The sequence below is a fragment of the Enoplosus armatus genome, chromosome 5, assembly GCF_043641665.1.
Source record: "Enoplosus armatus isolate fEnoArm2 chromosome 5, fEnoArm2.hap1, whole genome shotgun sequence".
In the NCBI taxonomy this organism is placed as follows: Eukaryota; Metazoa; Chordata; class Actinopteri; order Centrarchiformes; family Enoplosidae; genus Enoplosus; species Enoplosus armatus.
The window spans coordinates 3,971,577-3,987,453 of record NC_092184.1 but is presented as its reverse complement, the minus strand read 5'-3'; the positions used below and the strand labels follow the sequence as shown (position 1 = coordinate 3,987,453).

At 42.7% G+C, this 15,877-nt stretch overlaps 1 protein-coding gene across 1 annotated transcript; it reads right to left on the bottom strand.

Annotated features, from left to right (window-relative positions):
- Nucleotides 1–5,844: 5,844 nt before the first annotated feature.
- tbcela (tubulin folding cofactor E-like a) lies at nucleotides 5,845–13,008 on the bottom strand. The gene is made up of 8 exons (XM_070906258.1): nucleotides 12,837–13,008; nucleotides 12,228–12,367; nucleotides 11,618–11,799; nucleotides 10,384–10,640; nucleotides 8,699–8,825; nucleotides 8,446–8,562; nucleotides 8,213–8,324; nucleotides 5,845–6,051 (listed from the first exon to the last, which is right to left on the bottom strand). Exons 1-8 carry the CDS (start codon nucleotides 12,982–12,984, stop codon nucleotides 5,845–5,847), a joined length of 1,290 nt encoding a protein of 429 aa, XP_070762359.1. The 5' UTR covers nucleotides 12,985–13,008.
- Between the last annotated feature and the right edge of the window lie 2,869 nt (nucleotides 13,009–15,877).

Genomic DNA, 15,877 nt, shown 5'->3' with positions numbered 1-15,877 from the left:
CTTCTGAGATCTGGTGCACTACTTTTAGAGGCAGATGATGACTCAAGCAGTGTATTTACTGATATAACCAGAGTAGCAAGTATCTATTTAGTTTCACAGGTTTCCATTCAAACAGGATGTGCTGTACTGAAGCTGCCAGATGTCTTGCATTATGTGTTGAGTATTTAACTAAGCAAAGGAAATATGGAGCTTTTCAATGTATAAACGATCTCAATTTCAGCAGGCAAGCCCTAATCGAAGAGAAGAGCGTTTCATTTTTTTTAAACAGGCCTCATATCAGTATCAGGTTGTGCAGTATTTCAACTCAATATTCAGCTTCTCGTTTGCTCGGTTGCTTCTTTCAATATGAACAGACTGCGCTGGAGGAGTAGAGCGGGAGGTAATGGGTTATACTTGAATTTAAAGGAAAAATCCACCCTCAGTTACTCTTCAGGAGGTGGTTTGACTAATTAAATTAATGATTTCCTAGATTTAAAAAATGCCTTTTGACACCCCAACGCCCGGGGGCTACAGCCAGCAGCCAGTTAGCTTAGCACAAAAACTTGAAATGGGGAAACAACTAGTCTGACTCAGTCTGACAGACTCCAGGAAGTGCGCCCGGCCAAGAAATAGTCCAGCACATAAACCCCTGTTAAACTGCAACCTGTCATATTTACACTGCAGTTTTTGTGAGGATTAAACACACAAGATATAACATGTTCATTAGTCAGCTTTAGAGATGCTGGTAGGAAGATTTTGTTACCTTTGGACAGAGCCAGGCTAGCTATTTCCCACTGTTTCCAGTCTTCATGCTAAGCTAAGCTAAGCTAACTGTCCCCTAGCTTTATATTTAGTATAAAGACAAGCGAGTAGTATTTATCTTCTCATCTAATTCTCTGCAAGAAAGTATATAAGCCTATTTCACAAAATGTCTCGGTACAGTATTGCTTTAAATGTCATATTTATCTCTGGATTATGTATGAAAGTGGTGGAAGCAATGAGAGTGACAGTGATGGAGGCAGTAAAGCGAGTCACTTCTTACTCAAACTACAATCATAACATGTCTGGTGGTTGCTATGCATTCTGGTCTATTGAGGCTACTGCTGGTGGAATTATTATCTCTGCCAATATGATGGTGACTCCCTGTAAAATTGTTGAATGACAAATAAAAGGTGGCTCTAGAAGGCTTCATAGTATGCATCTGTGGGACTGATACTAAAACCTGATGTTTACTGTTGATAGTCTAGTCGGTCAGAGTGAACACAACAGAACGACCAAATAAAACCTACACAGTGCATTGCCAATAGGTGTTAAAAGGTGATAAGGTGGAATTTTCCTTTAAAAGGTCCTGAGAATCTGTTTTCTCAATCAGCTTGTTACAATGAGCGGTGGGGTTTTTGGTTATTTCACATGAGAAGTCTCTGTATTTTTTAGTTTTGTCTGACTTCTTCTAAATTTGGTTTGAATGGGCGGGTCTCAGTTGGAAAAAGGTGATGTCACAAAATGTACCAATCAGAATTTGAATCAAAATGTGATGACATTTGGGGTTGTTTGTTTATTTTGCCAGGCCACAGTCAATCAAATCTGGTCAAACCACACACACACACACACTTAATGAGTTTTTGTTAAACGCTTAATAAATACTTACTAAGGGTGTTTTTTTCCTAACTTTAACTTTGATTGTTGCTTTATTAGTCATTAATCTTTAATGTTACGGAGAAATACTTAAAATCTAAAATCAAGTTTTCAGGCGCTTTAAGGGCTGTAAAATGCCTTAGGCAATATATTCGGCTTGTAGCAGGTTGGACATTAAGTAACAGACACAATAAATAACATGAAAACATACTATTCTAGAAAAAAAACTCAAACAATAAATTTACATCAAGACTTCAAATATCTTTCTTGGGCTTAATGTAAAACAAAAGTTCCATCAAGTTCATTGTTCCATAAATCTAAGCAGGCATAGTGACCACTTTCCTTGCAAACACATAAAGTCAATAAATAACATGCTTACCAAAAAAAATCACCCACCCTGCAAATAATTACATACCACATGTTCTCACTTCAAACAAATCTCATACTTGACTCAATACTTAAGTTGGGGCCAGCACTGCACTGCTGCCTCTCTCCGTGCTGGTTGCTATGGCTGTGGTTCATGCTACACTAACATTTAATCAGCACTACTGTGATAAAATGGGGGAAACAGGTCCCAGTCTTGTAACTCTTTTCATCTAACCTGCTGTGTGTCATTGCTACACCTTCATACTGACTCCTTAGTATTATTATGTCCCACCTTCTAATGTTCAAGTATAGCAGTTGTGTTTTAAAATAACCAACTGTCAAATTACAATAGTAAGCACTGTGGCATTTACATACGTGAGATGTTGATACTTTTGGAGGGTTGTTAAAAAGAGGCCAACACACTGAGCTGAGTTTTCAGTAGACGAAGAGTACAGCCCAAACACATATTTGTTTCCAAACAGCCCACTACATGTGTATATATAATTTTGTGGCTTGACAAATAAGCCATAGCCATAACACTGGTCACTGCCAGGAATCCCCTACTCTGCTAAGTTGCTTGCTATAGGAAAAATCAATAGCACCAAACATCAAACATCAATGCTCCTCTTATACATGGTGGAGGCTGTATGATAAAATCAATATATACTGTATATATTCCACATTATAATAATAACACCCTAATGAGCTATCTTTGGTGGAAGTGTGCAGGATAAAGTGAATACTGATGAAACACTGACGTAAGCATAAAGGAATAGTACACTGAATAACGGGCAGTTTAAAGGTGCATACACTTGCACTAAACGGAGATCAGTGTCTGTTCAAGGAAAATTACTAATTGTATTCTTGGAAAATCATAAATAAATGGTAAAGATCTTACATTGATGAAGCATTTAAAGGTCCATAAAACAAGTATGGACCATTGAAAAAACGGAATACTAACCTCTTAAAAGCATAAAAAATAATCTGAAATCGATAACAGCAAAATCAGGGAATGTGACAGAACCACATTGCTACCATATGCCTTTAAAATGACCATGAACACACAAGTCAATGACAAACCCTCAATCCTTATCTTGCTCCCTAGAATGTGCACAAATGAATTAAAATGATCAGGATAAGTGCGTATAACTAATGGATGGATGGATGAATATAATAAAACCTGCACTTACAGGATGTTTTAAATAGATAAGTTGTGCCTTCATACTGCTCCTATGCCGAATGTGCACTGACAGATTGTCTTTGGGGTATCCTGGTGTGTGTGTTTGTGTGTCACACAAAAACCTTATCTAGTGAGGTTACTATAGTGGCAGAGCACATTTTTATCAAAGACACAATGGAGCCTGTAGGGGGCAGCACATAACATGACACAGCTGCTTTGTGGTGGCCTGTGTGGGCATGTGTGCATACAGTATGTGTTTTGTGATGAGAAACACAGCGATAAAACATCCATCCATCCTTCCATTTTCTGCCACTTATTCAGGAAAGTAGTCTGGAGGACATCTGGAAAGTAGTCCAGATGTCCTCCCCTGCAACGTTTTACAGCTCCAACTGGGAGATCCCGAGGTGTTCCGAAGCCAGATGACATATTATCCCTCCAGCGTGTTCTGGGTCTACCCCGGGGTCTTGTACCAGTTGGACATGCCTAGAAAACCTTGAAACGAAGGCGCCCATGAGGATCCTGATCAGATGCCCAAACCACCTCAAGTGGGTCCTTTCGAAACAAAGGAGCAGCGGCTCTACTCTGAGCACCCTCCGGATTTCTGAGCTCCTCACCCTATCTCTACAGGTGAGCCCAGCCACTACAGAAGAAACTCATATCGGCCTCTTGTGTCCGCAATCTCATTCTTTCAGTCACTACCCAAAGCTCATGACCATAGGTGAGGGTTGGAATGGAGATTGACTGGTAACTTGAAGGCTTTGTCTTGCGGCTCAGCTCCCTCATCACCACAGCGGTCTGGAACAATGCCCGCATTACTGCTGCCGTCGCACCAATCCGCCTGTCAATCTCACACTCTATTTTACCCTCACTCGTGAACAAGACCCCGAGATACCAGAACTCCTTCGATTGGGGCAGCCGTTCACTCTCAACGCGAGGGGAGCAATCCACTGTTTTCTGGTAGAGAACCATGGCCTCAGACTTGGAGGTCCTGACTCTCACCCCGACCACTCCTGCCAACAAAACCACATCATCTGCAAAGGGCAGATGGCTGTACCTCGAGATACTATCCACAAACAGAATCGATGAAAAGGGATAACCCTCACGAAGGCCAACACCCACTGAAAATGTGTGTGACTTCCTGCTGAGAATACTGACACAGCTTTCACTCTGGTTATACAGGGGCCGGATGGCTGGTAGCAACGGCCCCGGTACCCCGTACTCCCGCAAAAACTCCCTGGGGGACACAGTCGTAAGCCTTCTCCAAGTCCACAAAACACATGGAGAAAATGCATAACAGGATAAAGGAAACATCAACCCTCAAAAAGTCTTTACACTGTTAGATATCCTCAATTTAGGACTGCTGCACTCCTGAAGCCATTTTATCATAAAGTGGTGTAATTTTCCTTTTTGTACGAGCCAGTTCCCATCCTGCCAAAAAAGTGTTCTGCTTGTTGTTACTTCACTTGAATTTTTGACCTTCACTGTGCAGAGTTTGACACCGTTTTCACATTCATCTGCTGAAGGAGGAAAGTTTCTCTGTGGTCACCTTAAATCTCAGTTCAGCGTGTGTCTGTACAAGCGTCATGACAACTAGTGTGGAAGCCAATCCTGATGCAGTACGCAACTTAAAAAAGTGTGACGTGGAAATGTAAAGCTTGCAGGGCACACACACTGAGAATGGACTTTTCAGTGAAGTACGAAGATCTTGTGTGCAGCAGTTGGACTTTTGATTTCTCAATGCGGGAGAAGCAGGAAATGCATCTGTACGTTTGAAAAACCCACATCAGACACATTATTATTCAAAGGAGAGTATTTTTATATGTCTTAAAATATCTGGAGGGATCTTTTAGAATTTAAAATCTAATTTTCTATGATATATTTCACACTGGTGTCATTACGGCTCTAAAAAGCATCCTTTGCTTTTTGTTATTGGTATTCTGTCAAACGATCTGAATGTGGCGTAGCATCTTCTAACTTGGACAATTATCAATTATCCAGGGAAACACGGAAAAAGAAAAGAAACACCACTGAACAACAAAATGGACCCCAAAAAATGCTAGTTTCATCACCAACCCCTGCATTTAACAGTGTTGAAGAAAGGATGTTGCTGCTGCTCTTCCTGATATTGTGCCCACTTTAAAAGTGCAGATGAACGCAGCAGGTCCTCTCCACTCGGCAGCACTGCCTCACTACTAATCAGCGTGACGTTTGCGACAAGTGGTCAAGCCGGTGGTGTTGGATGCTTGCCTATGCAGGTGCTATTACATGCCGTGTACTAAGAGATAGAGCTGCTTTGCTGATTCAGCAGTGCCCTCTCCTCTGCTTAAGCTGCTAGCTGACTGCGAGTTGCTCTCTTGACCTGTTCTCCAGTGTGACAGATTTGTCCACTAACTCCAGTGGATGCCCCTCAAAGAAAGCTGAAATAAATAAAGACAAAATTCCCTCTAGGCTGGCTGCATTTCTAGCCAGAGCCTCCCAGCAGCCCACTGTAGTCCACCATGCAGTCTTCATGGCGGTGTTCATGTCATTTTTCTTGTTTTACTCTCTCCATTCCAAGTAGGCCGCTGATGCTGTTCCATATGCATTTCCCAGTTATTTTGTGATGTCTTTAACCAATCAACAAATAATCCAATTAATCAATCCACCAATGAGTCACTCTAATCAGCCAGTTGGACACCAGCTGTTCACTTGGTCTTGGGCACCACCAGTATTTCATCGCCGTCTTGGATGCTGTAGGAGTGGAGGGCCCGGGTGTTGTACCTCATTTCCTCCGGGCCGAAGGCGCTGCACTTGTTGATGTAGTAGAGCCTCATGCTGTTGGTGGACAGCTGGACCACTGTTGTCAGCTGCTTCTTCAGCTCAGCCACTGTCTGGTCCAAACGGATGTTCAGCTGACACAAAGACAAACAGTTTCTGCATTTTAGGCATTAAACTGACACTCAAAATAAGTACAAAAGTTTTAAATTCGGCACATAGTGGCTTTAAGACGGCTGATAGCTGTGCTCAGGGGCGCTCCAGGGATTGTGGGCCCCATGAAAAGATATTACACTGGGCCCCACCATCACATGCCACGCCGACCCTGTGCCAGTAAACGACCATATTTCAGTCTGCATCAAAGCCAAAAGGGACATACCTTGGTCATATGACTTGTAGGTATTAGTCACTCAGTGCCTCAAACTGTCCTGCGTACTTGTTCGCTACATTAGCTAGCTAGCTGAGTGGAAGAAGCAGCGAGCCGTGAGTTAATGTTTGTGACCGTTATAAATTGACAGAGCCATTTTGCCGAAGATGAAATGTTTTGATAAAGATAAAGAGTTTCTGATTCATTTCAATCCATTGAAATAATGGTTCATAATGAAGCTGAAGCATGAATCTCAGAGAATTTTAGTAGCGGGTACATTAGACGTTTTGCTTTATATATACAAATATAAAGATATTAAGCTATTTAGAATAGAATATAGAATACAACATGCAATGCAAACTAGTTTGGTTCCAGCTCAAATCTATAATTATGCGTATCTTCTGTATATATAAAGAATATCAGCCGATATATTAATATCAGAGTTTTTTTACTCCCCAAAAATACGGTATCAGCTGGGCCCTACTTGAAACTATTTACCTAATGTTCTAGGATTTTTTTCCAACTAATGCTCACGTTAGCAACTACTAGCCGCTCAAAATGTTAGCTTCTACAAGATACAAGAGCTGTTTTAGTCCAGATGTATATTCAAGCCTGCATTAATTGATCTTTTGGTCATTTGCAGGACAACAGAATCAACGAGCTCATCAGGAAGGCTGGCTCCGTCCTGGGGGTGGAGCTGGATTCTTCGGTGGCGGTGTCAGAGAGGAGGATGCATCATGGACATTGACTCCCACCCTCCCGACCTTCACTATGTGTTGCCGGCCATGTACAGGAGCACCTTCAGCAGCAGACTGCTACCACCACGATGCACCGCAGAACGCCACAAAAAAAAAATCCTTTTTTCCCGTGGCAATCAAACTTTACAACTCATCTACCTCGTGCAGAGGGGTGGACGGTAGAGACGTGGGGTGCCTCCATTTCTGCTCTGTTCTGTTCTTCTCGTTAAATCTCTCTCTATCTGGATTACTGTCTCTCCGGGGATTACAATCATTACAACTCTCTGATTTGCGGGACATAATGAGCAATATCAAGGGCACAATCACTATCACTGTGACGCACATACCCACGTACACTTACCTGTACTTCAGTTTTGATATTGAACACGCATATACTCAAAACAATACGCTGAAAGACGCTAAAACGGCAGAGTCGGGCGATAACTCTCTGAGGGTACGTCTCTACGAGTGACATTACAGAGCCACTGGTAAAGTAATGATATTCTATACAGGTTGACTAGTAAAGGACACGATATTCTGTACATTTGAATCAAATAAATATTCTACAGACAGTGACCTTCACACCGATGCTTTGTTTCCGTGTTAATCGTTTAAGATGAATTAATAACACCATGTGGATTCTCATGACGTGTTTGATCGATTAGTCTTCCACAGTGGAACGTTTCATACAGGGTGGCACTTATCATTGTGAGCCATCGGCTGTGCGGAAGAGAGGAAACTGGCTATTTTTTTATTATGGGTTCAAATGTTTCAAATAGCAAGCGCCACCGTGTCTCCAAGCAAAGTGAACATGGAAATAGGGTGCTTATGACACATCTATGTAAATCCTATTGTTTGATCGTGCCATAACTGAATACCTGTTTCGTTTTTTCCAGTGTGCAAATGTACATATCAAGAAAGTATAACCGGACAGCTTTATTTGTTGAGTGACTTCGAGCTGATACCAAGATTAAAGGTGTACCAATTAGCATAAATGACAAAGAAAACGGCACTGAGGCAGAGGCCATCATTACAGTTACTGAGGAGACACTCGAGGGGGCTGCAAGGTCAAGTATGAATGGAGGAGTGACAAAGGGAAGTACGATTACATGATATCACTTGAAGCCCTGCCTCTCAGATTATTCTTCGTTTGTGAACTATTCAGAACGACACCTCATTACATGCTTTACACACCTGCTCCACTTTTTCCTCACAGTGAACCTCCACCTGGGCACGGCAGCGAGGTCGGAGGTCAATCTCAGCAAGCGGCTCCAGCTTGCCGTACTTGGTTACCAGGGAATGGTATCTGAGGAGGAAAAGAGCCGGGTTGCGCTGTCAGTCTTCACGGCACACACACACACACACACACACACGACACAAACACTCATACTGTCGTAGTCAGAGTTTAGACGGTGAGCGCAGCGTACCTGTAAGGCAGCTCCTCCTCAGGGTAGTCTAAGTAGTAACGAATGAAGAACCTCTCTGCGTCCTCTCTCTCGCTATCAGTCACAACGCTGCCATTTAGCAGCGATATTGAAGGGAGCCTAAGGAGAAGCACATGCATACCGTACCATGCTTTTGAGTAACAGGTATTTGTGACACTGTGTCTATGGTTTAGATGCAAAACAAAACAAACTTTCCATCTACTATAAAGGAGGTCCATTCATTGACGGGACTCACTGTGCTATCATGAGGCTGCGTCGCTCTGCGTTGGTGTAGGTCTGCAGTAAGGGAATGCCCTGCAGCCGCACCTCCTCCAGCTTGGGGAAGAAGTTCAGCTTCTCGACGTCGTCCCATCGGTTGAGACCTGGCAACACGCAACAGACATGTTAGGACAAAGACACAGCGACAGTAGACTGGAAGTACTGGAAGAAGATGCGTGTTGTCTAGCTCTGTCCAAGCCAAACGCTAACGCTTTACTGCACAGTATGTTAAGTAATAGCAGAGCAGCATTATCCTGGAAGGGGAAAATTGAGAACGTATGCCAGCTTTTAGGCTGAACATGTGTAAACCAAAGGCCCTGAAATGAAAACATATTTTCTTAATCGGCTTCTTACTATGAGTGGTGGGGGCGTACATGTACAAACTATAAAGTGAGAATAGTTTTGCTCGTTTCACATTTGAGATTTCCTTTTTCATTGGTCTGAAGTGGGCTTACTTGGAAAAACCTGATGTCCTAAACTTTGGCGCACCAGGATTTTGCAACATTTGAAACAGAAATCTGAGGACAGTTGGTGGGTTATTTGGTGACTCGAATCTGATCAAAGCACAGTCCACTAATGACTAGTGATGAATTCCGTGACCAAGGCATCCAAAATCACATTTGTTGTTGCTGGACTTGATGCATGACGTGGCAGCATACTTACAGTAGTCAAAGTCCAGAACCTAGCCTGGGCACTGCTTCCCAGCCTAAATCGTCCCAAGTCCACACCTCACAACCTAGACGTTTTGCTGCCACATGCAATACTGGATGTACTAGATCTATCTCACATTTGGTCCTTTGATAGTGAAACACAGCAGAGCCTCCTGACACTCAACTCCCAACGGAGCTGACTCAGCTGGCTACCTGGCTGGTGGTTTATTTTGATTCACTCCCATGCACACCATCCTGTTGCTGGAAATATTCACGAGAGCACCAAATGTGTATTAGTCCGCAGCTGAAAATAGTCCCCAACAAATTCGAGTTCCAATCCCGTAAAACAGATCCTTTAAGTTTGTCAAAATCTTACTCTTTCTTCCATCAGCTATCTTTGCTGCCTTATGATCTCTTTTGTCAAGGCAATGGCACTTCATTCTAAAAAGTCCCTGAAACAAGGGAAACTGTACAGTAGACTGTGAGATCATCCCGGCCTGTGAGCAGAATTCGTCTTTGTTTTCAGAAAAATAAGCCTTGGTGGCTGAGAGGGAAGACAAAATGACTTGCAAGAAGGATGTTTTTCAGTGCCTCAGGCCAAGGAGATATGACGAAGTGATGCGCTGAAGTCAATTTGAACACGCCCTCGGTTATTGTGTTTGTCTCATCTACTCTCAACAGAACTCTAAAAATAGATTCGCCACTGATACTCCCCGAAATAGAAACAATCCCTGAGATAAAAGCTGACGTGGAGAAGAATCTATTGTAATACTCTACAAATAACACAAAGCTTTCAGGGTACAGTGACATATCTGCTTGTGCTCATTTTATCAGCTGCTATTGAGTCATTGCATGCAAAAGCTGATACTGCCATTCTGGTCGGACTCGGAAAAATCCTGTAAACTGAAAATCAGAAACAATTTGGTGTTTCCCCCTGAAATTGCACCATCGTGGGACACCAAAACACATTTTAAATTGTTGAACATGTTTTACACCAAAATGACCCACTGACCTGAGTTGTGCAGGTTGATGCTGCGTAGGTTTGGGAAGAGCCGTCGCAGGATATCCTTGTTGTCCTGAATGGAGGCCAAGTTGTTGTTGGCCATGACCAGAGTGTCCAGGCCGGGGAACATGGAGCCGAACTTGCGGACCTCGGCCCAGTCCTGGAGGCTGTTGTCGGTGATGTGAAGCAGGCGCAAGGTGGGGCAGGCCACACTGGAGGCACTCACACTGCTGTACTCGTTAAGGCACAGGAACAACTCCTCCAGCCTGCAGGACGACAACAGGGCGGAGGGTGAAGGGGGGGGGGGTGTTGTGCTGTGCAAAACAGAAAGGGACTGATGTGGCCCGTCTGAGGACAATGGCGGGACTATTTCTTCGGGAGACAGCAACTAAAAACAAAAACAACTTATAAACCCTGCTGTCCTCCACTTAAAATGTACATACAGTGCATCCTCTTCACTAAACAACTGAATAACCCTTCCTCAACCCCCACCCCTGTTGCTGGTGTGGTTATTTATTGTTATATTAATACATACATAGTTATTGATTATTGATTCATATCATATACATTTATGTTTACATATAAATACAATATTACAGTACATTGTACATATAAAATAATATCTCATATGTGACCCTCCATCACACTACATACTGGGTCTAGTATACTATACATATCACACCACTATCTACCATCGCTTAGAGATGCATGTGTACTGCTTGCCTTGTAATTTTGACTTTAATTGCTGCTGTGTCATTTTCATTTCTATTCTATTCTTTTATCTATGTTATTATTATCATTACTTTAGTTTACTTGGTATTCATTCATTCATTACTTTTTCTCTATTTATCTGTACCTACATTTCCCCCCCAGGGATCAATAAAGCCTTCTCTTATCTTACATATGTGTCTGTTATATATGTTTGGTCTGAAAGTGTTCAGGGTGGGATGATTCCTTTACAGAGGGTAAAGATTAGAGGCAATATACTGCAGAAAACAAGCAAACAAATAAAGAAGAAAGTAGTTCCAATGAAGCTGCTCACAGCGTGGAATTTGAGTAAACTGACCCTTTAAGGTCAGCAGAACCACTGTAGTGCTGAATTAAGTGCCAGTGTCATTCAAGCACAGGCAGACTTTAGTGTCAGCCAGTGAAACAGTGTAGTGCCTACTCTTCAGTCTCAAAAGCACAGTCTGTCTCAAGCCCGTGGAGGAATGGAGAATCAGTGATCAGCTATTCTCCTTACTCAGGCATCTCCCTCGTGAGCAGCACCACGGTGTCCCAGGACACCTGAGTGTTGTTGAGGACGAGGCGCCGGACCCGGGAAAAGGCTTCGGCGCACCGCGGCTCAAGGGTCATCCCTGCCAGGGGGTTGGAGCTCAGGTTCAGGAACTCCAGGTTGGGGATGTTGGACACGATTTTACTGATCTGAAAATGAGACGATGATGCGTCTTTAATATTGGTCTGCTACAGAGTCAAAACCACACATTGAAAGAGGAAGCTAGAAGACTCTTTACAGCCTGCACAGGTTTTCCTTCTCTGTTTGGCACATTCACCTGGTAGCCCTTGCAGGATAACGCTGGCAGTATTCTAGGTTTCACTTATTGTCAACAAAGATCTGGGCACTGTAGTTTTCAGTTAATGGTGTGACTCGTTGGTGTGATTTTAATAGTTTGTAGACAACAATGGAGCTCTACGTCACAGAGGAGTGAGATATACTTTGATACACACACAATACTTGTCAGCAGGATATGTCCATTGATGGTTTGGGTCTTTTCGCAGGACTTATTGACAATAAGTAAAATATCATCCTTTAATGGAAATAAACTACTGTAATGAAGCCGGAGAGACAGCACCTCATGCCAGTTCTGCAGCTTGTTATGTGACAGGTCCAGCTCAATGACGTGGGCGCAGAAGGCAGCAATCTCAGCCTGGTCCCCGGCCCTGCGGATCCCACAGCTGTTCAACACCAGCATACTGGGCAGGTTCAGGCGGTCTGGAGGTGAGGTGGGAGAGGATGGGAGGAAGAGTTAATAAGGATTAGTCAGGCAGAGGGGAAAGTTGACATAGAAAATAGAGGGTTTTCAAGGGTGTTTTGTTCGGCTAAAGGGGCCTCGAGATTAAAACTAATGAGTCCAATTCTTTCCACCACTGACATGCCGCAAAAGACCAGAATGCAACGCAGCCTCAAAACATTGGTTTGAATTCAAATGTCTGGACTTCCCCGCCACTTGCAAGACCCTAGGTCCTAGTTTACTGATGAAGTGAGGTTTGTATTGCATACATTGTGAATACCAGGGTCAAGAATTTCAAGTCATCACAATGGAAATGAGCGAGGTCTTAAGTCCCATCTAACAGCTCACTTTATCTCCTCCTAGGCTCTAGTGAGGTAACTAATGAAAGTGGCATGCCCACCATCTATCTGTTGGTTTAACAAAGCCAATTGGTATTCACCTCCAGCTCACCTTTCATCGGGGAGCCTTGAGGACCTGTGGTGGGCACCACCACCACCCCCATACCAGGCCCTCGGCGTAACGGAAAGTTCTCTGGGCTGTACTTTTCACTCATCACCTCCACAAAGGTACGGCCCTCCATGTCCTCTGGTGGCTCCATGGCTCCGTCCCGCTGAGCAGCCTCCCCCTCAGCTGGTCAGCAGCGTGGGAAAGAGACAGACATCCACAGTGAGTAGCTGTCAACTCGTACAGAGGTCCTGTTTTAACATTTGCTACTACATACATGACACACTACTCAAGTCAGACTTCTTACATAGCTGTGCCAATATTCATTGTATGTGCAATTCACGCTAAATCTCAACAATCAGCAGGGCACCGCGGCCCCTCATGTTGCCCTTCATCAGCTGGATTCACACAGCAGAACATTGGTCCAAATGTCAAACACTAGTGTGCTGTTGATGACAATCATCAGTCCATTCATTTCAGTAATTCACTTGCAGTTTTACCACAACTCTTCATTCCATCATGCAGCCATTAATAAAACATTCACCATATTTTGTACGCCCTGTATAGATCAGCCGTCCACACAGAAACACGAGGACGGCCAGGTCCGATAAAGGACTGCTTTTTAAGAGAGGTACGTGATAATGGGAGCAGGGGAGGGACACGAGGAGGTGTCCTCAGCTCTTTATCAGCAAGTCACAGAGACACTGTCCCATTTAAATATCCCTGAATTTGCCCAGAGGAGAGAAACAAGAAAGCTGATCTTTAAGCTGAACTTTCAAAAATAAAACACAATGTGAAGAAGGCCCTTTTGACCTAACTTACAGCTTAAGTTTCTATAATTAGAATGACGAGTATCTGTGTGTGTGTTTTAAAATGCCTGGTGGGCAGAGCCTCGCTGTGGAATCTGCTGCAGGGAAGCATGAATTATGTAGTGGTTTTGCTGAAATAAAAAATAAAAGGATCCTGTTACAATATCTTATTTGCCAAAAATGGGCAGCAATAAATTGTGGTAGCCTAATGTATGAAAGCACTTTGTCACTCTTTAGCTAATAAATCAAGTTATTTCCTATAACATCATAGTTATTTTTACAGACACAAGACAAATAATTCAGTGTTTGACCCAGTGTCCTGTTTGAGAGATGGCCCACCTACTTCTAAACAGTTTCTGTAATGTCCAACTGTATATGGTTATAGTTCAAAAGATAAGGAAGTAAGCGGCTTACCTGTAGAGACGTTTCCCTTGATTTGACCACTATCACTGCTCACTGTCTTCTTCTGTCTTTGTACTAATGGCCTGTCAAAGAAATCAGGAGTAGCCAGACTCAGTTGTATCCACTGACAGTTGTATTTGTTCATTTGTTTTAAGTGCAACTAAAACAAATGAACATTTTTATCAACTTTTACGCAAGACAAAGCTGTCTATTTGGAAAATGAAAGACAGGCCCTATGGCATAGTCAGCAGTGTCTTACTCCAGAGTGGCTGGTAAGGCTGACAGATGTGTCCAGAGGAAATGCTGGGTCCGTCTTTGGTCCGTTGTCAGGACAGGCCAGAGAGGAGGAGGCTAACCCCTAACCCTGTTCACCACATGACACTGGAGAACAAACAAGGTCAAAGATCAGTTTCTGCCTTGTTATTCGTCTGCCAATATCAATCAAATCTAAAGAACATGGAATCGCATTTAGATTTCTGAGTAGAGCAGAGCAGAGTGCTACTGTGAGCAGCCAAACGGCCTTTACAGTGCAGATACAAACCAGACAGGAATTTCCCCACAAGGGTTAGAATCATAAAACACAATTATCTGTCAGTGACAATGTGCATACACTCAATGATTGATGACTGTGCAATAAGTAAGTCACTTGAATAGTGAAGAAAATAAGTTAATAGAGATAAAAGTGGCTCTGACTTGTTTTGTTAAGTGTGAAGTCTGCTAAGCCAAATGCCCTTGAGAACTCTGACAATTTGATGTATCTTTGCTTATCAGTAAATGTGCACATCGCAACAGTTTGTCAAACATGATGGCAATCGATTAAGCACGGAGTTCTAGTAAATTCGGCATATATGTTATTGACGAAGCAATAATTATTTGAACGAAATTTCAACAGACAAGACAGGTGTCACACAAACCGTTTACAAAAGTTGTTGTTTATGTTATTGCAATAGTGTGCTACTTAATAATTATTAACATTTATCTGATCTGATATGTAATTCTTAGTGATTTGTAAAAGATCGTATGAGGTGTTGTCACGTTATACATCGGCCGATAAGGCACAGGCGCCTATAAAGTGACAGATTTTTAAATGGAATTTGGCATCTTCTGTTTTATGGGGGAGCCCGTTACGCCAAATTCCCTTTAAAAGTATCATTATTTTATACTTCTTTGCTTATCAGTAAATGTACACATCTAACAGTTTGTAAAACATAACGAACTGCGATTCAGCACGAACGGCATATATCCTTTTGGCAAAGCCATAGTTATTTTGACAAATCTTCATTTTTTTATACGTGCTTTACTAGATACAGCCCCTCACCAAGTAACATCAATTTGGTGAAGAGGTCCTGGCAACAACCGGCACACCGATTATAAAAGTTTATATTCTATTGTTGTAAGTGATATTTCCTCTACGAAATCTACGCCGAACTGATGAATAACTATTTGTGATTTGTAAAACTCCTAATATTTGGTGTTTTTACGTTATATATAGGCCGACAAGGCACAGACAACTGAAAAGTGATACATTTTTGAATGGAGTTTGGCTTTCTTACTAAAAAGCGTATAGCTAACCCTGTGAAGAGAATAACAATCATTATACCCCCCATTATATCCCCGGCTAAAGGAAACAACATTTCAGTGGTGAATAATAAGTGCAAACTGCCTATTGTTGACAGCCGAGTAGCAGACAGTGTCCAGTCCAGACTCAGCATCAGTGAGTCTGACCCCCAGCAGCAGCTCGATGGAGCCCGAGATGGATTACAGATGGCAACGATATAAACATGCTATCAATCATCACTAGCTAATGACAGTATGCTAAGAGAACGTCTCAAAAAC

What these genes read in the sequence shown, in the direction of transcription:
- tbcela (XM_070906258.1), bottom strand. Translation starts at nt 12,984, where the DNA reads ATGGAGCCACCAGAGGACATGGAGGGCCGTACCTTTGTGGAGGTGATG. An exon ending in CTCACGAGGGAGATGCCTGA is followed by an intron (nt 10,641 to 11,617) that starts GTAAGGAGAATA and finishes GTCGTCCTGCAG; the next exon opens with GCTGGAGGAGTTGTTCCTGT. An exon ending in CATCAACCTGCACAACTCAG is followed by an intron (nt 8,826 to 10,383) that starts GTCAGTGGGTCA and finishes GCGTGTTGCCAG; the next exon opens with GTCTCAACCGATGGGACGAC.